This window comes from Squalius cephalus, assembly GCF_949319135.1.
Source record: "Squalius cephalus genome assembly, chromosome: 22".
In the NCBI taxonomy this organism is placed as follows: Eukaryota; Metazoa; Chordata; class Actinopteri; order Cypriniformes; family Leuciscidae; genus Squalius; species Squalius cephalus.
Window position 1 is genome coordinate 23,192,072 of NC_137143.1, and position 25,500 is coordinate 23,217,571.

The 25,500-nt window shown below is 35.1% G+C and overlaps 1 protein-coding gene across 2 annotated transcripts; it reads left to right on the plus strand.

Moving 5' to 3' along the window:
* Positions 1-866: 866 nt before the first annotated feature.
* Positions 867-25,500, plus strand: hdac11 (histone deacetylase 11). 2 transcript variants are annotated; one of them, XM_079857028.1, is made up of 11 exons: positions 867-1,381; positions 1,543-1,592; positions 1,763-1,911; positions 2,407-2,507; positions 4,249-4,365; positions 9,802-9,844; positions 10,807-10,883; positions 11,649-11,711; positions 17,842-17,938; positions 20,912-21,090; positions 22,326-25,500. In XM_079857028.1, exons 2-11 carry the CDS (start codon positions 1,555-1,557, stop codon positions 22,548-22,550), a joined length of 1,089 nt encoding a protein of 362 aa, XP_079713154.1. In that variant the 5' UTR covers positions 867-1,381; positions 1,543-1,554; the 3' UTR covers positions 22,551-25,500. The 2 variants fall into 2 exon arrangements, with proteins under 2 accessions (XP_079713154.1, XP_079713155.1); XM_079857029.1 differs by having other exon boundaries at positions 870-1,085.

Here is a 25,500-nt window from a genome sequence, read left to right on the forward strand (position 1 = left end):
TCCAATGACTCCGAAGCTGTTCAAATTAAGCTAAAAAAACTGCATAGTGCTGCTTTAAACACAATTACACACTATCAAGTCTTCCCCTTTTCTCAAAAAACATAAAATAACACTTAATTTTAACATTTATTCTCTCTTAATTCAACCATATGCAAAGCATGCTGGGAACTAACAAGCACGGCCCAGTTTCAGTTAATGCAACACAAATCATTCATTTAATCCAACACAAACGGATTAAGTAAACTTAAATTTGGCATATATTTAAGCAGATTGAACACAATTAAATTAAGTTAGGACAAAATGTATAGCAATTGTGTTGCTTAAGCTCATTTTAATTAAGCAATTTGAACAAGCAGCAAAAATATTTTTTTTCAGTATAAATAACTTCATGTTTTGGTGTCCTCAGGTGAATTGGCTCACATCAGAAATTCTCAACCGTAGGGTCTTTTCTGAGAAGACAAAAAATCAAATAATAAAGCGCAACTAAGCATGTAACCATGCATCAGGCTAATTAGACTTGTAATTAGTAGAAAAGAGTGTCATGAAACTATTTAGTTATGTTTTATTATGTATAATATATTAAAATTAGTGTTTTTATATTTAAAGTTATAGCAATATAATTGATATTTGATACAAGATACATTTATTTATCAGACTTTGTAAAGTAAAATCTGGGTTCTGAAAAAAAAGAAGCAAAAACACTGTCTTATGTTTCATATTATGCCAAATACATTTGAATAATAATTATTATTATTTATAGAGTAATGTTGAATTATGAATTCATTTTTTGTCGGTATACATCTCATTTTAACAAGTATAAATCTAATTTTAGAAAGTTTAGAGTTCAACTACGTAGTTGTCATAATGACGTAGTGACGGACGCGAGCGTAAGAAGCGCAGCTGCACTTCAGGAGGGGAGGAACAATATTAAACGTGCGCACAATCCTCTTGACTGCAAATGTTTGAGAGAAACATCAATAATATCTATTAAGTGGATGGTTGCATCATGTGTTCTGTCCATAATAGACGCAAAAACGACGAATAATTTCACCGTAAACATAAGAGAAATATAAAATGGCTAGCAGGTGAGTCGTGCCGATTTCACATTTACAGCGATTTTTTTCAAGCAAGACAAAAAGAAAATGCCTATGTAAAGTTGGGTCCGGCTTGCAACGAGTATTTTACACGTCGCGTTAGGTCCATTTTGTTTATCTGGAGACTTTGGGAAGGATACTCTAAAGCGAAAATATTTCCTGAACAGTTGCGTCTTCCAAATTCCTAAGGCGCATGCGCTAGACATGCAAAGCTTCCTGGGATGTGTAGTTTTTGCTATTGAAGCTTTGGTGAGGCTTGATACTACAAAGAGTAAATCAAATACGAGGTATGCATATTAGTTACTACAATATTGTTCTTGCCGTAGTCATACATTTTTGTATGAATGACAACTATGAAATAAAAATCAACATGCATACAGAATCCTTACAGAAAGAGAATCCCACACATAAAGTGATTTACACTAATGTTGTTTTTTTATGTTTCAAGCTGAAATTTGAAATGCTGTCAAAAAAAGAAGATTCAGGAGGAAAGAAAGGGTAGGTATTTAAAAAAAAAAAGTACACATCTGACAATGTGCTGTAATTTTCTACTACACATTTGTAATGCACTATAAAGGATAATTTAATTCAGATGGTCATTATTGCAAAATTAACCCTGACGCTCACATGGGTATGATTATTTAGATTACATATTCGTCTTTCCACAGTTCCCACCAAACTGAGCTTTACACAGAGGTCCCTGCGACATGCCTGCCTATTGTCTATTCCCCTGAGTACAACATCACCTTCATGGGACTGGAAAAGCTGCATCCCTTTGACGCTGGCAAATGGGGCAAGGTCATTCGCTTCTTGAAAGGTGTGCAGCACCACTGCAGGTGCAGTTTGCCAGAGAGGCACTCTGACCAGTGTGTAAGGTGATCTATGAAATACGAGACAAATTAATTGAGGAATCAAAGAGAGCTGCAAGTCAATGCAGGGGTGGAGGGTGGAGGGTGAAGGGGGGAGTATACTGTAGGTGGAGGGATGTAGAGAAGGATGGAGAGGGGAGCAATCAGTGAGGCAGAGATAATGAGGGAAGCTGAACTCCCCTCGGGAACAGGAGCAAGAGGATGTTGGATTCTCTGCTGCTGCTGCAAGGTCAGGGGCAAAGTGTAACTCTGGCAGCTCTTCAGATAAACTAGTCCGCAGCGCAAGCTCTTTTTCCTCATTAGTTCACTTAACAACGCAGAATGTCTACCCTTACTAGGAGATTTGCTGAGCTTCCATGGCTCAGCGTGTATTTTTATTTAAGTGTCAGATATTCATGTTCACATTCATTTCACTTTCGTATGATACATTGATTTGTTTCCAGAAGAGCAGTTCATCACCGATGAGATCATCGTTCCAGCCCGGGAGGCCAGCGAGGCGGATCTTCTTGTGGTTCACACTGCGCGTTACCTGAACAGACTCAAGGTAGAGATGCAGTGCTGTGTCCGTGCCCTGACCTGTGTCTTCACCTTTTCCTGGCACCCATAATTCCATATACTGATGGCAAAAGGTTACTATAAGCAATACAAAACGTCAATTATAAAAGCAGCATTCTGATTTTCGAATTGGTTTATCCTTTACCTCAAATTGGCTGGCAATAATTGCAAATGTACTTATTGTAGACCTTCTATGAGATCAGTGCCAAAAGAAGAATCCATTTTAATCTATTATAGTCCCATTGTGACTGTGTGGACATGCCTTACTTTATCAAAAAGACACCTAGACTTCCTATTTCATCTCACCAGAAATGAGCCAGTGATGCACAGAGGAAGTGTACAATGGCAAATTGCGCTGGATTACTCAGTGCAGGCCTTTATTTCGGTCCAAATCAATCAGTTCGCAGTCTTCTGCAAAGATTGCAGTCTGCCAAGAATCTCAAACGCTCCCATGAGTCAGCTGCTCCAACATGCAGTCTACGCAGTGAGGATGATTTAAAGGAGCAGTGCACACATAAATGAAAATTCTATAATTATTTACTCATCCTGGTGTTGTTCCAAACCCGTGAGCTGTATAATATTCAACTCAACCAAAAACTACTCTGTGAATACCAACTGAAGTAAACTTTAGGCTTTGTGTGTAAAACTGTTAAGTATGATGTGTAAAATGATTATACAATTATATAACTCAAACACTAGGACAACTGAGAAAAAAAAAGAGCTTCCTTGCTGTTATTTTGCGGTGCATGACCTTTTTTTTATTTGATCAAATTCAACCGAGATTGTTCGCTTGGATAAAATGTAACTTTTGCCTTGGGGCTGTGGATTCAGTGCAGATGTTTTGCCGCTGAAAAAGATACTGGCATAGAATTGAGATTGTTCAAATGAAGATCACAATTAATTGGAAAATCAATATTTGTACCCATCCCTAGCAAGAAACAATGGCGTAATATTGTATGGCATTTTAAGACGTTGTCAATATGAATGTAAGAGAAATGTGAAGAGTCTTCAACATTTTTCATTTTGTGTTCATGGAAAAATAACAGCATTTGGATTTAGAATCACACGACCGTGAGTAAATAATTCTTCGTTTGTGGGGGAACCTTCTTTCCTTTTTAGTTAATAGGCCTTCCAGCCACTGAATGGGCGTATTTGAAACTATATTTGTTGCATGTGTTGCTTCAGTGGTCGCTTACTGCAGCTGAATCCCGCTGCTCTCTGCTCACTTATGAAGGCTTATCGTCCAGCTACTTGGTCACCCTTTAAATCGGCTTTGTGTATGTATTCTCTCTTTCCCTTAATGCATGCAGAACGCTATCTTGGAGGGCTCCAGAGAGGTATCTGAGTTCTACTCTGACCGAATATTTTGTACTTGCTTCACACTTTATCACTTTTTAAAATGCATTAGTACAGTCTATTTATCCTGCTTTAACATTTTGCCACCAGTTTGCATTTCCACTAAATTATCACCTGTATCATATATATTCCACTCCCTGAAGCTAGATTTGAAACCTTATTTACTGTACAATCCACCACCAGACCCTCTTTGAAATTGCTTTCTGTTTTGGTTTCTGATATTGATGAGATCTTTTTTTTGTTTTGTTTTTACAATATCCGAGAAGAAATTGTGACATTATTTTCATTATAATTTAGAAGTCATTGTAATTATAATTTAGACTCAGGTACCAGGATTGCTTACCTAATGTGCATGTGATTTCTCCTACCCTCAGTGGTCTCTGGTAGTTGCCACCATCACAGAGATCCCACCTCTCCTGTTCCTGCCCAACTTCCTGGTACAGCGCAAAGTTCTGAAACCTTTGCGAACGCAAACAGGAGGAACCATCATGGTAGGTTTCAAATCTCCATTTCACCTACAAATGTGAGTGTCAAGATTAAAACATACTCAAGATCTGACTTATTGAACAGTTTGATATCATAATTATGCACTGTTATGTCTCTTGTCTAACCCTCTTGGCCTCAATAGATTTAGGTGTTCACCTCATTTGTTCAGACAGTCACATTTTTCCTGTGAGATCCATGATCCATTTTTTTTGGTTCAAAGTTTTCTTCACCTCTTGTCAAAAAAAGGAAGGTGTACAGTGTTCCATTCTCTCATAAAAATATTCTGATGGCAATATTCTTATAGCGTCCCAACATACAGTAATATAAAACAAAAAATATGATTTGGAACACAGTTTAACAAAAACTTTTTGTACACCCTGGGGTCCTGCACAATGTTGTAGCTTGCAAATGTTTATTAGATGTTTTTGATCAAAATTAGATTTATTTTTCTAGACATTTTTATTGAAGGTATAAAATAAAGATTTTCAAGTTACAGCAATGTGTGAGACTTTTTCTGGTTCAATACAACACAGATCTGTGGGACTATTATGATCAGCAAAATGATAAAATTCACCTGTAGGACATCAAATGGAATTAAAAAAAAAATCTTTAAGTGTTTTAAAGTTTTATAGCTGCCCAAGTGATTTCCTTTTATTGTCCAGCAGCAAGACGTTTTAACAATGCAATACAAATAGGGGTATGATAGATTACACATCGCTACAAATAGAATAAGAAGTCAAAAGAAAATCCTCCGGTTTATCCAGTGGTATCTCATGAGATTCTGAAGGTCTTAAGATTCTATACAAGATCGAACGTGGTCTTATTCCTAATGCTGTGTTTATGTTGCAATTGAGAAGCACAAAGAAAAGAAATGCTGCTTTAGGATTTTTCAGGAGGGTTTGTACAACCGCAGGTGTTACTGCTCGGAGACTGTAATACAATGAGTCATCATCTTGCTTAAGCTCCAGCTCCATGGAGTATTGTTCAAAGTTTTACTAGGAAATAGGAACATTTGGTGACAGAAAGTTGTTTGTGAGGGCCTAGTTTGGGCCTCTCATTGGCATAAGTTGAAAAACCTGGGGAGGAACAGCCGGTAGGAAAGGCTCTGAACATCTGTGATAGAGACGCTCGGAGGAGTTTCTCACAGGTAACACAACCGCATTAACAGCCTCTTTTGAAGCTATCATAGAAACAGACACATTACTGGCTGCTTTTTTGCTTGCAAGTTAAGCAGAAGAAAATAAAGGCTGAAAGTGCTACTTTAATTCCTAATGAGTTTTCAGTGTTTTATTTCTCAGAGGAAGTTTCTGTTTTTGGATCTTAATAACCAGCTTGGATGTTTGTGCACTTGAGCCCATGACAGTTTTCTCTGTAGGAAAGTTTGTTTGATGTTTAAGTAGTTGTATTTAAATATTTTATTTGCTCAAATTTGAGCAATAAGTACACAATGAGAACACAACTGAGAATTTCTATCACTTCCTAGACCATTTGGTATATCTACCAAGATACAAATCTGAGTATTCATCTATAATAATAGTAATGCTTAATTTATTTAATTTTTTCTCAGGAAAATGTGAGTAGTGCTTGCCTGTAAAAAGTGCCACAATGCTAGGATAATGGCAGGGCAAGTCTTTTCGAATCTTCAAATCAACTGAAACAGTTTCTTCACAAAATGATTTACTGTTGATTAGAATAGAATAAAAAATTGAGCAATAAAGCGGTAAAGACTCATCACTTTTCACTAAAAAAGTGAAAATAGAGGTTACAGTGAGGCAGTTATATAAATGAGGGCCATTTATTGAGTATTTAAAAGGAAATGTGAAGCTTATAATTTTAAATAAGCACTTATATTAATTGTTCTGTTTAAACTTGTGTATTATTTGAGCTGTAAAGTTGTTTAAATCATACTTTTTACAGTTGTTTTAGGGTGTTGTGTTGACATGGCAATAGAGTTGTAAAATGTAATATAGCTTAGCAAGCAATTTTTTTTCATGCTAAAATCATCTCAACACATTTTGGCTGTACTATTAAAACATATTTTATTGTTTAGAGATTGGCCCGATCACTTTTATCGTAAGTGCCTCACTGTAACCCTGATTCTTGCTTTTATAGAGGAAAAGGATGGTCAAGTGTAAATGAACAATGCTGTTGATTGAGCTGAACCAGGGATATTCCTTTAAGGCACGCCGTTGTCAATCTTCTACCAGCAGTACCATCTTGAGGACGTCCTTCCCTAGTGCAAATTTCTATCCTCCCTGTTATTCCAGCAATGTAAAAGACTGCAGTAAACTACATTGCGGTATGCCAGGTGTTCTCCACAGTGCATCTGCGCTCTGACAGACTGCACTGCGCGGCAGACGAACTCGCGATGAGTGTGCTCCACACGTCCCTCTCAGCCCGAGAACATAATTATACCTCCCATTGAGCCCTTCTCACGGCCTGCTAATTGACTGCCATTTCAGTCAGCAGTCGACAGGCTGGATGGAGCTGTAGTTCTGGTTCGGGGAACATGGGAGTGTGTGCGGGCCGTCCCCGTTTTAGGTAGTGCGCAAAGAAGTTCAAGGTTAGACAGCATCCACTGTGTAATTGTGGGCGTTTGGGAGGAATTATCATAATGGGCAGACTCGTGTCATTAATCTCTGCTCTATTGTTGTGGATTTGTTTAGTATCAGTCTTAATGTGACGATTATGAATGAGATCAGATGTGCTCACTTTGTTTTGCTTTAATAGCACTACTTCAGTTACAAATAGTGTAGTCGAGCTGTAGAAAATGATTTTAGAGATGCAGAATGTGGCAGTGGATGTTTATATAAATTGATGCTTTTCACACAGAGCGGTCGTTATGTCATTTAGGTTGTTCGACTAAAAATAGCATCGATTCTGAAGAGGATATGGTGCTCACATATCAGGGCTGAAAAATAAGGATTGCCCAGGGCCAGTGTGAATGAACGACTTCTAAACATGTAAATTAGATGGCATGATGAAAGAATGAAAGGCATTGCTAGTACACAAATTTGTGTTCACTATACATACTGATACACTGCTTAGGGATCTAGAGAGTGAAATGAAACACAAGTGGATTTGTCAAAGTATTCAAATGGTGTGATAGACCTTGCATCAAAATGTGATGGAATAAATAAATCAGTAATGTTTTGCACTGTATTTCATCATATTACAGCAAAATTCAGCAATAAATGACATTTTAAAATATATTAAAATAGGAAAAAGCTATTTAAAATTGGAATAATATTTCTCAATATTACTGTTTTACTGTGTTTTGATCAATTAAATGGTGGGGGAAAAAAAAAAAAAAAACCTTAAAAAACCCCCACTGTAATTATTCCAAACTTTTGTCCGGTAGTGTTTGTGTGTATATACAGAATATTTATACAGTATATACCAGGCAGCTGAACTAAATCTGATCTACTGGCCCAAAAATCCATCTTTTATTGAGTATAGCTTTTTCCATGTTGCATTTTCTGTTTTGTTGAGAGCACTGGTTGATTTGAATAAAATATTAATCATGAGTAAATTTATATGCACCCTGGTCCTTGAATTGATTGAAATGATTGCAGACTCAAACTTTTGATGCAGTTTTACTGATGGATCTCCTATCAGTAGAAACCCCAAAGAGAGGGAGAGCAGGAGAAAGTTAAAAAGGAAAGATAGAGCTGAGTTGAGCTTAGATGTGCCTCCTAGGAACAGCTAAGGGCTCCAGGCTCACTGATAACCTTCTCCTTATGCAAAGCCATGCACTGTCTGCTGCCAGGGGATTGAGCTCAAGAGCAGCGTGTGTGTGCGTGTGCATGCGTGTGCATGTGCGTGCATGTGTGAAGCTCTCTTCTTAGTTTGGCTCTCTACTTCATGAGTGACTGAATAGCTTTAAATGCACTCAGAGGTGTCATGAGTGCATTGGTTGTATATCAATTCTAGATGCAGTTAAACTTGTCTTAAATTATCATTAGTCATCATCTCAGTGTGTTCGTAATAAGCAAGCTACACCAATCAGAAATAATACTGCATAGTTACTGCTATTTTTCATGGAATTGCTTGTTTTTGTAAAGGTCTTTTATGGATGTTTTTAAAAAGGTCTCACCAGGAAAAGTTTTAAGAATTGCTGTCAAATATCAAATTAAAAAAGTTTTCCTTACAGTGCTTTAAGTTTGTGTATTGATTGTCATTGCATTTTAAATGTTCTGTTCTTAATATGAAAACATTTTTGGTCAGTAATATTTAATTTATTTTTTGAAAGAAATTAATACTTTTAGAAATTGATGCAAAAAATCTATTTCAAATAAATACTGTTCCTTTAAACAGTCATTAAAGAATAATCATTTCATCAAATAATTAATCTTGGTTTCCACAAAAATAGCAAGCAGCAATAATATTTCATAGTACTGTTTTTACTATACATTCTTTAATCCAAATCAATTCAGCCTTGGTGAGCATAAGAGACTTATTTCTGAACATCAAAAAAACCTTACTGACCCCAAACTTTTGAACGGGAATATGTAGCCTATATATATAGCGAATAAAAATAAAAAACTATTTATGGAAAATGCCCTCCAAAAAACCAAAACAATAAAGGCAGTACCACTCTTGATGTCACTGCAGATATGAAGTCCTGTACCAAGTACTCAAAGCTTCCAAAGGCTCATGGAGGCAATTAGATTACTTGTGACAAGATGAAATGATAAAAGGAAACGCGGTTTGGTCTCATTTTAGAAGATGAGCGAAAAGCTGATTATTATTTCAACAAAGCAGCATCAAGTTTTCTTTTTATTGCAACCTCATTGGAATGTGCTACTCTTGGATGATGGTCTTATCAGTGATAGGCAAATGGATAACCCTTGCTGTGATGGAAAAGCCATTGCCTGTTATTCCACTGCCATTACATGTGTGCGATAGATTGGATTTTCCCTATGTGAATGTGAGGTAATAACAGAAATAGCGCAAAACTAAGATAAGTGAATAAGGGAAAGAATACGAGGAGACCATTAACAACTGAAATAAATGTCTAAAATGAGTGTTTTTTTTATATATTAGAAATGTGCAGGCTCTGTAAAAAGCTGCACTTAAACCCCTCTTAAGCCATTAGTAGACTATGTATGCACAGAACTTCTGTGTGAAGTTGAAAAGATTTGTAATCAGAGATGAAAGAAGTTCAGATAATGTTAAATCCTCCCTCAGCTTTAGTGCCAAGTTACTCTGCTTTTGATTTATCTGGCACATGAACAATCTGTTTTTCTGTTAATTTATTGATGACTGGAAAGGGGGAAAAAAATGCTAGCTGGAAAAATGAGACCAACCATGAGTCTCTCTCTCTCTCTCTCTCTCTCTCTCTCTCTCTCTCTCTCCATCTCTCTCTCTCTCTCTCTCTCTCTCTCTCTCTCTCTCTCTCCATCTCTCTCTCTCTCTCTCTCTCTCTCTCTCATACCTAGGCTGGAAAGCTGGCAATGGATCGAGGATGGGCAATAAATGTGGGTGAGTTCTCTTTCTAATGCTCCCAATCATCACTCGAAAAACAATTTTAGTGAGAATAAGTGCATCTTACTGTGCTCCCTGCATATTTGATCCCAGCTCAGGCATACTATTGATCATTTTTAAGTAGTGATTCTCAAACATCCTAATATTGCCTAGTCACATCAAGTTCCCTCTAATTTTGTCGACGTTCGGTTGAACTCTCTTTGAGTTCAAGCTTAAGGACTGTCTAAGTGACAATGTCCTATTTTACATATATTTTATATGTATTAAAAATGCAAAATGCAAACCTAAATAAAAAAATGTATAATTACATAAAATAATATTTAATATTATTTTTTAATTTTCATGTTGTGTACCATTGGTCGTGTACTGGTAAAATGTGAGAACCCCTGCTTTAAAGAAATTAGGTAAAAGTGAACATATTTTTAATATTAGGATGTAACAGGGTTGTCCTATTGGTATTATTCAATATTTTGAAGAGTTTTTGAAGAAAGTTGGGGGGGAAAGCGTGGCTCCTGCTAGCTCAGCCATTTCCCTCAGGCCGTTCTTCTAAAACAGAGCTGCTCTTTGCCTTTGCATTGCTGAACATTAATATACAACGGGCGACTGTTCATTCAAATGCGCGCGTTGTTCCTCGAACGGTGTTGCACAGTAATTGAAAGGTGTGAATCAGTAAGCGGGGTCGTGTGAATAAGCAATAAATGCTAATCAGCAACCGGCCCGTTCCCATACAGGAGCTTCCGGAGTGCAGAGTCATTTAATGAGGCTAAATGTGGCGGGTCATGGAAGGACAGATCAGATCTGTTGCCTGAATGTATAAATATGATCCTAATTAAAAGCTAGTCTCTCAATCACCCGTGTTTTGAGGGAACATTCAAAGGGAAATCTTCTGGTGGCACTGGAAAACAGGCACCATTTTTCAACACCATTCACTGAGCTGGCCTTTTTCTGGTCTCTTGCAGGAGGAGGCTTCCACCACTGCTCTAGTGACAAAGGAGGAGGTTTTTGTGCCTACGCTGACATCACACTAGCAATCAAGGTGAAATGTTTGCACCAAAACACTAGAGATTGCTAGAGAATGGCACTCTATCATCAGCTATTTATTAGTCATATACAGCGGTTGTAAATCATATGAATTATGAATAATATGAAACTTTCTCAATATCTTGAACAGTTTAAATCTTTGACCAGTTGTTGACTGATTTTTTTTTTCTAATGAGCATTGCCAATAAATAATATTTTTAAGTTGAATGAATAGTTATTTTCAGAGTTAACTTCAAAATATATATTCTTTTTTATTTCATTTTAAAAATGATATCAAATATTTAAAATAAGTGAATATTTTTCAAATATTTTTAAATGCATATAGTCGGCCGATTGTTTTTAAATCAGCTGATGCCAATTATATCCAAATGCCTTTTTTTTTATGTTGGAATTGAGCACTTTTGGTAGTGGATTTGCTATCATGTTCAGTATAGTTGCTGTTTGGTCATTTTAAAAAGTAATAGTTTTACTCTATTTAAGAAATAAACAGACTAGAGATAAGAGGCATAAACATGTCGTTAAATCTTTTTACCTTTGAAAATCATGTATCATTTTCCTGCATAGACTTGTGTGTAGGAATATCATGTTTGGAATCTATGTACCATCTTTTTACTGAAACTCATATATTGATTTCTTTTTTCCCCCCACATTCATTCCACTCTCAGACTGTTGCTATGTCGTGAGATCCACAAACCTCTTTGCAATTTGTTCCTCTGTCAGACACAACCTAACTTCCTCCCTTGTGTGTTTCCCTCTGCAGTTTCTCTTTGAGAGGGTGGAGGGAGTTGCCAGGGCCACCATCATCGATCTAGACGCCCATCAGGTGAGCAGTCCTTTTCCAACTCCACTCTGTCAGTCAATGGAATTGACGCTGTAGACGAGATAATACCCCCTTTTGGAGGTGAAATCAATACTTCTGCACTCCGATTACTTGTATGCAACAGCTTTGACTCATTTGCAGCTGAAATTTGCTTTCTTCTGTTGTCGTGGCTCCGTTAGTGTTGGCTGTTGAGTGCATCATTATGATGATTGCCATGGCAATTACTACCCTATAATGGTAGTTTTTTGAGTCAAGTGTGTTATGATATCATACATGTTCTTTAAGTGTGTAATGAGGTGATAGCTTTTTCTGTAATTCTTTTACCATCTCATGAGAGTGTTAAATAGTCACACCGTACGTTTTGTCATTTTTTTTCCCCCTGTGGTCCACATAAAGGTTTCTTTCCCCAAAGTTTTACACAGTCATAGTTGATTGTAACAGTTTTTTTCCTTTTTTTTTCAGCTGTCTTTAAGAAGTCTATGCAAATTCTATATTTGCATGGGCCATGTGTTTGTATACCATTCAGAAATGGTAAATGGGGTCAGTAGTTTTTTTTTTTAGCAAAAGAAAATAATACTTTTATTCATTAAGAATGCATACATTGTTTCAAAGTAACAGTGTACATTGTTACAAAAGATTTCTATTTCAAATAAATGCTGTTCTTCGGAACGTTCTATTCATCAAAAAAAAAAAAAAAAAAAAAATCCTGATAAAATTGATCATGGTTTCCACAAAAATATTAAGAAGCACAACTGTTTTCAAAATTGATAATAATAAAAGTTTCTTGACACTAGAGACTGAAGAAATGGCTGATGAAATTTCAGCTTTGTCGTCACAGGAATAAACAACATTTTCAAACATATTAAAATAGTAAAGAGTTATATTAGATTGTAATAATATTTCAGAATATTACTGGTTTTACTGTATTTTTGATCAAATAAATGCAGCCTTGGTGAGCATAAGAGAATTCTTTCAGAAACATTCAAAAGGGGGATATTTTCAGTAATAATAGAAAAATAGTGTAAGTTGTTACAGTTCTGACACTTACAGAATGTTCACATATTAATCAATATCAATCTAAAATTTTAATTAGCAAGATTTGGCCCCTTTAGAGATCACAGATATGAATACTGTAAGAAGTCACTCTGTTGGTCTTGGCAAACAATATCATGATATTTATTTGGTCACAAGTGTGTTTATAGGGTGACATACAACTGAATTAACACAAAAACAATTAAGCACTTGTGAGATTGTACAGTATGTTCACCTTAGACCATGCTATGACCATTTATCCATGCTATTAAAGTCGGCATCTTTTGTAACATTGTGAATGTCTTTAGTGCACTTTTGATCAGTTTAATGAATCATTGCTAAATAATGTCACAGGTGTAGCTTCGGAATCCAACACATGATGCAGAGAATAAATACAAACAGTCTTTAATGAACCAGCATAAAAAGTTTTCTGTTTTTAGTTGAAAACGTTGCCATGTAAATGGCCCCTTAGGGGATGAAAACTAATATGAAAGGAAACACAGGAAACACAGGCACATGACAAAAAAGTAAACACAATGAAACTCAGAAACGACCCTGATGAATATAAGTATTCATTTCTTTGAAAAACAACAACAATCAGACTGACCTTAAACTTTTAGAGTACACAATTATTATTCCAACCACCCATATCAATCAACCACTAGTCTTAACGTGTCATATCCTTCCTTCCTTAATTGGTGTAAATCAACATGTTTCCCTCTAATTTGCAGTTTATTGCACTCTCCTTCCTAATGAGTTACCTCCCCTGCTAATTAGCCCAGCCTATTAATTAAGTTCTCATGGGCCCAGGAGCTGTTGTTCTTGATCATTTTGGTGCTACAGTAGCACATAAAACTGCCATAAGCATTTTTAAGTGTGACTTGATTGTAATTATGGTCTTTTGCTCATCGACTAAGCCAACAAGATCAGATCAATACCATTGCTGGGTGAATAATTCATGGAGGGCCACAAGCAGAACAAAGGTGGGAATCTTCATGTTGGCATATAAATGGGCCTGAAAGCGCTGTCTCAGCTGGGTTTAAAGGCTGTGAAAATATCGAGAGGGGAGAAATGGGCGTTGAAGCTCCAATTAAAGGCTTAAAATTATGACATGTAATGGCAGATGCTGGTCTCTGAAGGCGACATCAGTTGCATATATGAATTCATAAGTGTGTGCTAATAACCAGGATTATCTGCACAATGAGACGACAAATTGTTAGTCCCCTGTATGATGAAATATTAAAAAATCAAAGTACTTAAGTAGTTGTTATAGCATCCCTGGAATGTTACATACCCCAAAATGACTTAAAGCAACAATTATTATTGTTTAAATATTTCAGTATTAGAAATGATTTATTCATGCACATAATTTATTTAATTCATGTGCGATAACAGTTATATCTCTTCTCTTCTCTGATGTCGTGTTTACAGGTGTAAGGGTGGGACAAGCTGTCTCTCACATGAGATCACAGCAATAACAAACCACAACCATCCAATGAATTGTTGATGGACAAAATCAAGTCCCACCCTACATTTTTCCCTATTCGACAAGCCGCTTCACTTATCGCAATAGGGTAGAAAAGACTATCGCAATTATGTTTCATGCCCACTTTAAGACTATTTGCAGTCAACAATGATACATTTGCTTTACAAGTAAATGTGTCAGATAACAGGGGGGTTATGGAGATCAAGTATTCAGCTGGTATATTATTTGTGCACTATGTATTGATACACTATATTATTATTATTATTTTATAAGATTAATATTATTTTTATTAATATTAATATTATTTATTACTATTATATGTAATATATTGAATTAGCTTTTATTTGTATATGTTAGTTTTAATAAAATTTTTAGTTATATATATTTAAACGTGGCTTGTATTTACACCCGCCAAATGCTGGTGGATTTCAGCAGTGCCGTGAAACGCAGTCACTCCTAATAGCCACTTTGGTGGGTTGAAATTTATATATAATATACATTTTTCAGTTGTAGTCTTTTAAAAAGGCATCTGAAATAATAAACTGTTAAATATCTGAAACGCTTCCATTACTCATTTTCAGCAGAATAGATACACGATACCAGCTGCGCTTTCTCGCTCTCTCATCTCTCCGACAGTGAGTTGACACACTAACCCGCCTCCACTCACTCGCTTGTTTCATTTGCTCCGAATGAATATTGTTTGTGTTACAGGGCTTAAATTTCGACATGGGGTTGTGCGTATTGGGCATAATTTTACTCATTCCTGCAGATTTTGCGCACACATAAAGCCACCTCTCAGTACTAATTGAGTTAGGTTTTGTTGCTTATTGCGCTTAAACAGTCAAATACACACAAAATAATGTCAAAATGCCAGCCTTGGCGAGTATTCACGTAAACACAGTCTGTTATGTTTTAAGTGAACATAAACAGTTGAGAAAGAAAACCCATGTGTAACGGTATAATGGGTCATTGCATCAGGTCTTTAAGTGACAGCAGCCTAATATACTGGTACCTGTTGCCAAATTATGAGATAATATTAAAAATATCTATATAGAAGTTTTTCCCTATGGTATTGATGTCAAAATTGTGGCCAGTGAAAATGCTAAGTGGTTAGTAACTTTGGAAAGCCACTAGCCACAGTGGCTAGTGGGCATTAGCTTTAATTTATTTTTCAGTTTTAGTTTGAGTAAGTTTAGTTCTTTAACTTAAGCTTGTTTTATATCAGTTAGTTGCCAAAATGACATTTCTAATCATTTATTTGAAAATAATCTCAGCATCTGTTAGCATCTCTCTGACTTTAGAGTTTATGATAATTTAATGTTATCACTTATTCAAACAGCATCCTCTTTGACCGCCTATAGCAAACTGAAGAGGGAAAATCTACATGAAAACAATGAAATGGTCCATCTGACAGTTCCAGCATGTGCTTGTATTAGCAAACAAGCCTTTAGGCGTTCCAGTTCCGAGTTGATTGCAGACTTGGTCTCTCTCTGATGCAGAAATACTGTATCTTCCATCCTCTGCTCTTATGATAGTGTTGACGCATTAGATAATATTACCATTCTATAACAGTTCACCTCTACTCATGACTATCAGTGGAACTGCTGCATGTTGAGTAATCACTCCTGTATATATTATTAATGTAAGCTGCCTCTTAGATTTCAGAGGACCAAACTCGAAATTGCTACATGGATATCTTTTTGCCAGCAGCAAGGTTTTGCTGCTTGAGTGCGCAGATGGTGCAGACAGGAGAATGTGAATGTGTCCCTAACGCCTGGTTCATATTCTCGTAATTGGCTAACGGTCTGAGCAGAGAGACAGGGCTGTTTTGGAATAAGAGGCTGTAGTCGTACACATGAGTTGCGGGCCTTGCAGCAGTTTAAATTAAAAGTGACAATAGCCAGACACTGTACATGACAGATGAGGAGGATGGAATGAAGAGGGATGGAAATGTTTTGACTTCAGAACACAGAGCTCAACACTTAGCATCTGAGGAAAAGCTCATCTCCGCATCTCTCGCTGTCAAAAACAAAAGCAGTTGTGCTCACACTGGACACATGTAATAGACTGCATTATAGTATTTTTGACAAGCAGTTTGGAGATTTTTTGAGAGTTCACACAAAATGGGTGAATTGTGTTGTAAAATATAATAATTGTACAATAGATATTTTTTCTATGTATATATATATTTTAAACTTTTGTTGATTGAGACCATAGATACAGTAGGACAGGAATTTTTGGGCAGAGTAAAATACACTGGAATATACTGTAAACATAATTGTATTGGGTTACACTTTATTTTAAGGTGTCATTGTTACAGTGTAATTATATATTTAAGTACTGAGTAATATTAAGCAACTACATGTACTTATTATAGGGTTAGGGTAGGATTATGATTTGTTTGAGGGTTAGTTGCATGTAATTATGCATCATTTACTGTTATTACTATGGTAAGTACATGTAACATATGAAGAGTTCAGATGCAAAAGCCTCTAAGTGCCATCTGAAATCATGTTTTATTTTTCATTTCCTGATCATTTTTATCAAAGCTCGTATATTTAAGTTCAATAATTTCACTTAAATGTCAATGCAAATGACCTATTAGTGAAATTACTGAACTTAAATATACAAGCTTTATAAAAATGATCATTCTAGAAGTAAATTTCAGATGGCACTTAGAGGCTTTTGCATCTGAACTCTTAATATATAACAAGGACACTGTAAAATAAAGTGTATTTAATTTTGTGTTGTTTTCATCAGATACAGTAAAAAATATGCATTTACTTAAAGCAAAATTAAGTAAATTAATTTTACCTGAAGAGCTTTGTAGTGAAAATATACCTTTTACTGCCTTATTATTATTATTGTTATTATTATTATTATTATTATTATGCTATTATTATGTCCTGCTTAGCTCATTTCAACACATTTGACCATATTGGAATGGATAATTCTTCAGATTCTTCTGATTCCGCCCCATGAGACAACCTGCTTCATGTACAAAAAAACTGCCTTTTTATTAGGCTATGGATGTATATTTTTCAAGAACTATTCATATCCTTTGTGTAAAACTATTTTAGTGCTATTGGATTGTGCATTTTTGATTAGTGTATTTTTATTTATTTATATTTATGTTTTTTTTTTTTTTTACTGATTAGTCAAAGTGACAGGACATTCAGTGTTATTGATACCCTATTATTTTAATATATTATTATAATTTATTATTATTATATAAGATTAATATTATTTTATAATTGTATTATTTATGTATTACTATTATTTTTTAATAAATTAGATTAGCTTTTATTTTATATATATTAGTTTTCATTTTAATTTTAGTTTATATTTTTTATTTATTTTAGTCATATTGGAATGTATAATTCTTCAGATTTTCTACCAAAATCAGTGCAGAAAATGCATAAAGCACGGATTATTTCCTAGATCAGAGATTGATTTAAAAAACACTAGACCAAATCTTTATTTCAATACACTGTAGTTAGAAACCAGCAGTGGTGTTAGTCTTTGATCATTAATAGTCTTAGTTGTAGTTGTTAGTGCAAACAGCAGGAATCAATGTAATCCAAACTTATATCTGCTCTTTGATGCATATTGCAGGGAAATGGCCACGAGCGGGATTTCCTGGATGACAGACGCGTTTACATAATGGATGTCTATAATCGTCACATCTATCCAGGAGATGGATATGCAAAGAGTGAGTTAAAGTGCATTTGAGTGTGTAAATGGGCATTTGAAGTTATCCTGATTATGTAAAGATATCCTGTCCCACAGTGATACGAGAAGATGAAGCGCTTTAGATCATGGTTTTCTGTCTGATTTAGCCTGGACATGCTCTTTATTTGCATATCTATAGATATTCTCACACACTCAACAATAATGGGATACTGAGATGGAGACAAATGAAAGGAAATCTGGGAAGAAGGTAAAGTACTTTTGCTCTCCTACAGGGGGCAGTGTCCTGCAACCCTCATGGTACTGTGAGCTGTTCACTCACTGCCTTATGGTTGAATGTTCTCTTCATCATCCACATTTCTCTTGTTACTTTAACCCTCTTATTTATACTGGCATGGCAAATTAAAAGGGATGTCAGTGCAGTTTGCAATATTTGTTTTTCTTGTTCATAATAAAAATGTTTCCTCATATCTACATGCCAAACTGACTCTTACCTTACAGTAAAAAAAAAAAATTGTAAAGGAAAATATCAAATGCAAATGCATCCCTGGTTTACTATATACTTTATTAATTTTACAAAATGTATCCTAAGATTTGAAATCCATCTTTTTGTCTTTGAATGAGACCGTATTCACCATTCAAATTCTGATAATTGATCATTTCATTGTCATATTTGCATACTGAATTGTGATTCGTCGTCTTTTTCTGCCTCACTTGCACTGATATTTCCTTCAGTAAATGTTTTGATTGATATGTTGGATATCAAAGACACAGCCCACAGTGGTTTGAAGGAACACGTTTCGACTGGCACCGATATGGTCACATTAAAATCTTCGTCAATTAACGCATCCGTTATTTGCGCTGTTCTAACTCGCTCTGTCAAACATTTGACTAGGAGTGACAGAAACATTGCTGTTCTGTTAAGCTCCAGTGCACACTGTGCGACAACTTGTCAAACCTGAGATGATTTCATTAAAGCATTTACATACCGTAACCAGCTAAACATAAGGTTTTATAAACATATAATGTTCTGACTTAAACTTCCCCTCGCTCTATTGAAGGCATGTCCTGGCTTCCCATGATAAGTTTCTCTTGGCCTCGTTTTCCTTCAAATTTTCATTAGTTTCTTTCTAAGCCATTTTCCCTCTGTGATTTCTCAGTATGTTCAAAAGAGAATGTACCTCCGTTTTCTGACTTTGTGTATCCGTGGTCGTCTCATCTGCCTGTAAAGGCACATGAGACTAATTAGTCTTAAAAGCCTCAGAGAAAGCAAAGTATTGTGCTCTATTTGCCTTTAAACCAGGCTTAAATAAATGAAAGAACACCTTACATTAGTTTTTACCTTTTTAAAGGAAATGGTTACTACTTTTCAGTTACACACACAACCATTTTGGTGATAAAGCAAGAAAAATCCTTAGTGGCTTTTCCCCACAGTTTTTTAGAGGGAAATATTATTTTCAGAAAATGGGCTTAACTTAAAGGACTTGTTTGCCCCATAATGAAAAGTCTGTCATCATTTACTTACCCTTATACCTGTATATTTTAAATAATTTGCTACAATTTCTTTTGTGAAACAGTAAATATTTAGTGCATACTGTCCAGCCTGTTTTGCATACAGGTAAAGTAAATGGTGACCATGAATATCAAGCAATTAGCTAAAGCTATTATATGACATCAAAAGACTTGTAATATAGCTCATTTGGCCTACTTTTATGATGTTTTAATGGTGTGGGTTTTTTTTTTTTTTTTTTTTGCGTTTTGGACCTTGACAGCCCTTATGGAACAAAAATATATGGGACTATACTGCAAAATATAATGCAATGTATTACATAATACATTTCCAGATATGGGAAACTAGTGCTTAAATTTTTCAATATACTGCAAGATATGCATTGACCATGTATGGCTATATATTAATGAATATAAAGTATTTATAAATGTAGACAAAAATAGCATTACATGTAATATTCACAAAGTTTTATCCTTTATTGTGTACATATATTGCAAATACATGTTCCTATATAAATGTGAATGTATGTTCACACACACATATATATCTAGTTCCCAGCATGCTTTGCTTCTGACTGACTTCTGAAAGGAGAGCAAATGTTAAAATTAAGTGTTATTTAATGTGTTTTGCTCAATATTAATATAGGGGGGAGATCTGTTAGTGTTTAATGTTCTATTATTTTGGAATTTAAAAGTTTTTCTGGTATGTCTGAGTTTTTGGGGTCACCATTGTGCTGAAGTCGAGCCTGTGGTTAGGTTGACGATTGGCCGTAGAACAATAAGACCATAATTGCTATAATTAAAAGTAATGGCTGTGCACTCCTCAGCAGTGATAGTCTCTTGGTTAAGTACTTTAGTGCATGCAGGTGCTTATGATAACTAGCTTGAAAATATGAAACATTTTTAATGTAAATAATTAATAAATATAAGTAATATATTACAAAGTATATACTTCTCTATATGTGTGTGTTTATTTTGCATGAGTAAATATATCTGCAATATATTACACATGCAGTACCATATCTGATCGCATGTACATCTATATATTATGAAGTGTTTTACTGAATATAAAATTACATACATTATGATATATTAGTAAATATATTATCACATATTTTTCAATATATGAAAAGCGGCAATTCCTTATGTATTATTCAATATATTGTAATATATTAACACAATATATTATTCTGTATATTTTCAAATGTACAGTTAAACCATTTAATATATTGATCATTCATTTATGGGAAATATATTTTCGTTCCATAAGGGAGCTCCTGGTCCCTATTCACTTTCATTGTATCAAAAAGAGCAGCTTAGACATTTTTTGAACAATGTTTTGGGAACCACACATGACAGAATTAGCGTTTTTGGGTGAACTAACACTTTTAATAAGTTACTTTGTCCATCATTTGAGTGTAACTTCTCCGAATTGCTGTTATCTACTCGCTCACACTTTACCTCCCTTTGTCTTTATCTGCTTCAGGGGCGATTAAACGAAAAGTGGAGCTCGACTGGGGCACAGAAGACATGGAGTATCTACAGAAGGTGGAGCTCCATTCAGAAGGAGCGCTGAATGAAGTAAGGCCTGACATTATCATATATAACGCAGGCACGGACATCCTTGATGGAGACGCTCTCGGAGGTCTGGCTATATCCCCACAGGTACAGCTGTCCTTCATTCTTCCTTTCAGTCCTCCATATCAGATCTTGGATGCACTGCTTTAAAAGACGCACTTCTTCGGCAGGGTTTTCTAGCCTGGTCAATAAACTCCTGTATCAATTATTCAAGCTTGCTTTACAGTATGAACATGCCGTAGCACTGAAGGATGTCTTCATTTTGAGAAGATTCGAGGAAAGACTTTTATTAAAATAATATATCATAGTGCATTAATGGTGACAGTGTTTGATATCGTGACCCTGTGGCATTGTGACATGTTATATCTAATAAATCAGATGATATTATGACATTTATGTACTTTTTGGACTGCACTTGCACAATATTAAATTTTCTTTATTAAATGTTTGTGAACTTTTTTTTTTTTATTATTAAAAAAAAAAAAAAAAAATTTTTTTATCAAAGCTGTTACAATTTTTTCCAGTAAAATTATCCAATCATATATAAAGCAAAATATTAAGATATTAAGACTTGGGTAACACTTTACAATATGACCCGGTCCCATTAGTGCATTATAATGCATTTACTAACATTTACTAACAACGAGCAAAACAATATTGTTACTGTATTTATTCATCTTTTTTAACATTAATTTATAAAATTACTAATAAAAATACGACTGTTCATTGTGAGTTCAGGTCCATTAAATAATATTAACAGATACAACTTTTGATTTGAATAATGTGTCAGTAAATGTTGAAATAATAGATATTTTTCACTGTTAGGTCATGTTAACTAATGTAATGTTAATGAATGGAACCTTATTGTAGTGTTACGAAGACTTGTTTTCAAGGAATTTATATTAATACATTTTTTTCTTACACTATTGGCAAATCATTTTTTGTGTATTTCTTTCTTGTTGTAAACTAAAACGTCATTTTTTTTATTTAAAATTTTTTTTTGCTTAAAAAAAACTTGGCAACAGTATAAAAATCCATCTGTCTGGGCAGGGTTTGTTGCCACTCTGAACTTCTTCAAACTAATTTACTATTTACTAATTTTAATTTAAGTCGAAAATAGGCCAGTCAACCTTATTATACCTAACTCTGAAGAGAGAGATAAAATATTAGCTTAGCTGATTGGACCAATTCAAATTCTCCTCACATAATAAATGTTCTTTTAATTTTTAATTGATTTCAAATTGATAATTTGCTAAAATGACTGATTACACATGAAAACATATTAAACACTTTGGCAAATACATATTTTCCCCCTCTTTCAGGGTATCGTAAAGAGAGATGAGATCATCTTCAGGGCAGCCCGGCGACGAGGAATACCCATCCTTATGGTTACATCAGGAGGCTACCAGAAGAAGACCGCCCGCATCATCGCGGACTCCATTCTGAATCTGCACAGACAGGGTTTGATTGGTGAAGAGGCTGTTGAGGGTGCGGGACCCTCACATGTGCCGTTAATGATGACCAAATCCGCATTGGCTGCCATTTAAGCTCTCCTGATCTTGGACGTTTGTCAAGTGTGTCAAACACACTGTTAATTTACCTAATGCAAAAATTCTGAACTAATATGTAATATTCTGGACAGGGGTGGTTTGGTGGTTTGGACCGAGATTGACTCAGGATAGTTTTCGTAGTTCAACGTTTTGAACTATTTAACTCGTGTATGATGTTGTTTTTTTGTGATAGTTTATAATGAAATTTGAAATGTTTTCCATTTTCCCGTCATTTCTAAGGGTGTTTTATGCAATGCTTGTTTGCACATTAAATTCTTAGAGGAATAGTTTACTCAAAGGATTCTCGCCCTCAGTACAAATCCACTCAATTTCATAATACGGAAATGCACGTTTCTCATTTTGTGTTTCACTGAAGAGAGAAAGTTTGGTTTTCATTGTTGGGTGAACTATTCCTTTAAATCTTTTTAATGCCCACAGATTAGAAGGGAATTGATTGCTTATCAGATACAAAAAAATAAAAAATAAACTATCTAAGGGATATTGTACATTCATACGTTCCTCTAGAAATCCCCAGTTTGAGATACACAATAAAAATTGACCGTATGATTTTATTGAGTGATTTGTGGCAGCTCTCTCCAACACTAGATTAGATTTATTCTAATTTAAATGATAGCATTATGAATCAATTTTGGATTCATTAAAGATTCCTCATTGTGTCAACCTACTCTGCTATAACGCCTTAAATTATTCTGTGACATTAAATGGAAGTTGCTCTTAGAGACGTGCTTTTGGGACCCTTTCGTTTTAGCAGCACGCAGGAATTCTCATTTGTGTGCATCAGCAGGTGGACCACTGTCAGTCTGAGTGCTTTCTATCATATTACACCTGGCAGGCTTTTGAAATGTCTTCAAGCTAAGGCCAGGGCTCTCTCTATTAGGAAATGAAACTCTTCATTGGAAAGTCTGAGAGACACTGCAGCTGGTTGCCAGTGACAGTTCTAAAGCCGTGATCTTGTCTGATTCAATTGAACAAAATGGTTCCTGTCATCTAGAGAATAAATAGGAGATGATGGCAGTTTTTTTTCTTTTCATTGTTCAGATTTTAAATTCTAGTGTGAAATCAAGATTATTAGTAATTTTTTTATTAGTGATTTTTATTTTTAGACATCAAGTGTACAAGATTTTGAAAAAGAGTTTATTACTCCAGACAGATTTACCATTGGATTTGTCACTTTATTGGCATATTAAGCTTTGAATTTATTTGAAGATATGGTTCACCCAGAAATGATTCTGACATAATTTATTTACCCTTATGTCTTTCCAAATCTGTTTGACTTTTTTTCTTGTGGGACCACAAGTAGGAGCGTGGTGATTTTCCTGGTGATGGAAAAAAAATATGATATGGTAAAAATAATTATATTTCTATGCTTTTGTGTTCACTCATGAAACTTTTGTGTTCCCCCTGAGACACTTTGTGTTCGCTCAGTTTTTTCAGGGAAGCGCAAACAGTTTTTCAAGTTAACTCGAAGTTTCTAGCGGAAACACAAACTTTTGTGAGCAAACGCAAAGCATTGAAATAAAATTATTCTGCTCATATTTTTCTGGTCACTATCCACTTTCATTGTATAGAAAAAAGTTTTGCAGAAAAAAATCAAACAAGTTTGAAACAACAGGTTAGTAAATGATGATAGACTTTAAAAAAATTTTTAAACGAACTATCACTTTTTTTTAGTTTATTTCAAGCTGAAGGTTGATAAGGAGCGAGTCTTTGTAAGGAGCGAGCTATGAGTCATGAACTTTGTGTAAGGCACTTATACTCAGGTTGCAGGGGTCATTTTCATGACTCATAGAAACTATCTCCACCATCCCTGTTCATGTGGTGACTAATAAAAATGTACTGGTTTTAGTGGCCCTCCAGACCTTTCTGCACTAAATTGCTCTTAGAGCACAGAATAATATAAAAACATTGCTCTGTTTGTTTGAGCATCCCGTACATAGCTAACTTGCATCAACCAATGGCATGATTTTGGGGTGGGACTATATTTTAGTGTGGCTAATGGCAGATAGGCGCAGAATATTTGATGGCGCTTGTGGTACAGAAACAATACACAAAACCGTTAACATGTAAATGAACGTGTACTTGTTCAAATCTACTGAAATAATATGATTGTTATTTATTTTATGATTTGTATTTGTTTACATTGATATCTCCCGTTCCATGTATCCCGGTTTGAGACTTTAAGTAGCAGGTTATAAAAGATAAGAGAAGAGAGCTCCAGTTTGGTGAGGTTCTTTTGCGAATGGCAAAATTTAAAAGTTATTAATTATTTTTAGGTCTCGGGTTGAGGTTATGAGTCTGATATTGCACTCGGGTGCTGGAGGGATCTTGGTAATGGACACTAATGAGTATAGTAAGGCTTTTTTCGTCCCTTTCTTTTTCTTTTTAATGAAAGCCGTCAAAAGGATGCGTATTGAGGACACTTGAAAGATGTGAACCCTTTAGGTCTAGCCAGCAGTTTAATGGATCCGTACATGAAAAGGACCACTGTGGTCCTGCTTGAACAAATGTCTTGGCTTAATGATGAGTATTTCATGCGCTTGGATCTAAATGGTTTGGTTAATAACATTGCATAATAGTGATTTTTCTGTATGAACACTATAGACATAATGCACTTGTGATTTTTGCCACTTTACGAAACATTCCTTTGTTTTGAATGATTTTTTTTATATGAAATTACTACTCTTATTCAACTGATTAATCATATCATGTCTATTTAAACCTGTGTTTCATGTGTAGAAATACTTTAGCACTTGGGTAATATATACAGTACATTTATACATAAATTCTAGTGCTTGTTAACATCTAACAAATGTGCCAAATGTTTTCATGTTGGGTTTGTTGTGTTCTTTTGTACCTGGCCCTTTTTATTTAATACCATTTTCATGTAAGAACAGGGAAAATAAATCAAGTCTAACAATGCAATTAC

Coding starts and splice junctions, on each gene's coding strand:
- hdac11 (XM_079857028.1), top strand. CDS start 1,555: ATGCTGTCAAAAAAAGAAGATTCAGGAGGAAAGAAAGG. Junction 9,845..10,806: donor AGGATGGGCAATAAATGTGG/GTGAGTTCTCTT, acceptor GGTCTCTTGCAG/GAGGAGGCTTCCACCACTGC. Junction 11,712..17,841: donor TCGATCTAGACGCCCATCAG/GTGAGCAGTCCT, acceptor TGCATATTGCAG/GGAAATGGCCACGAGCGGGA.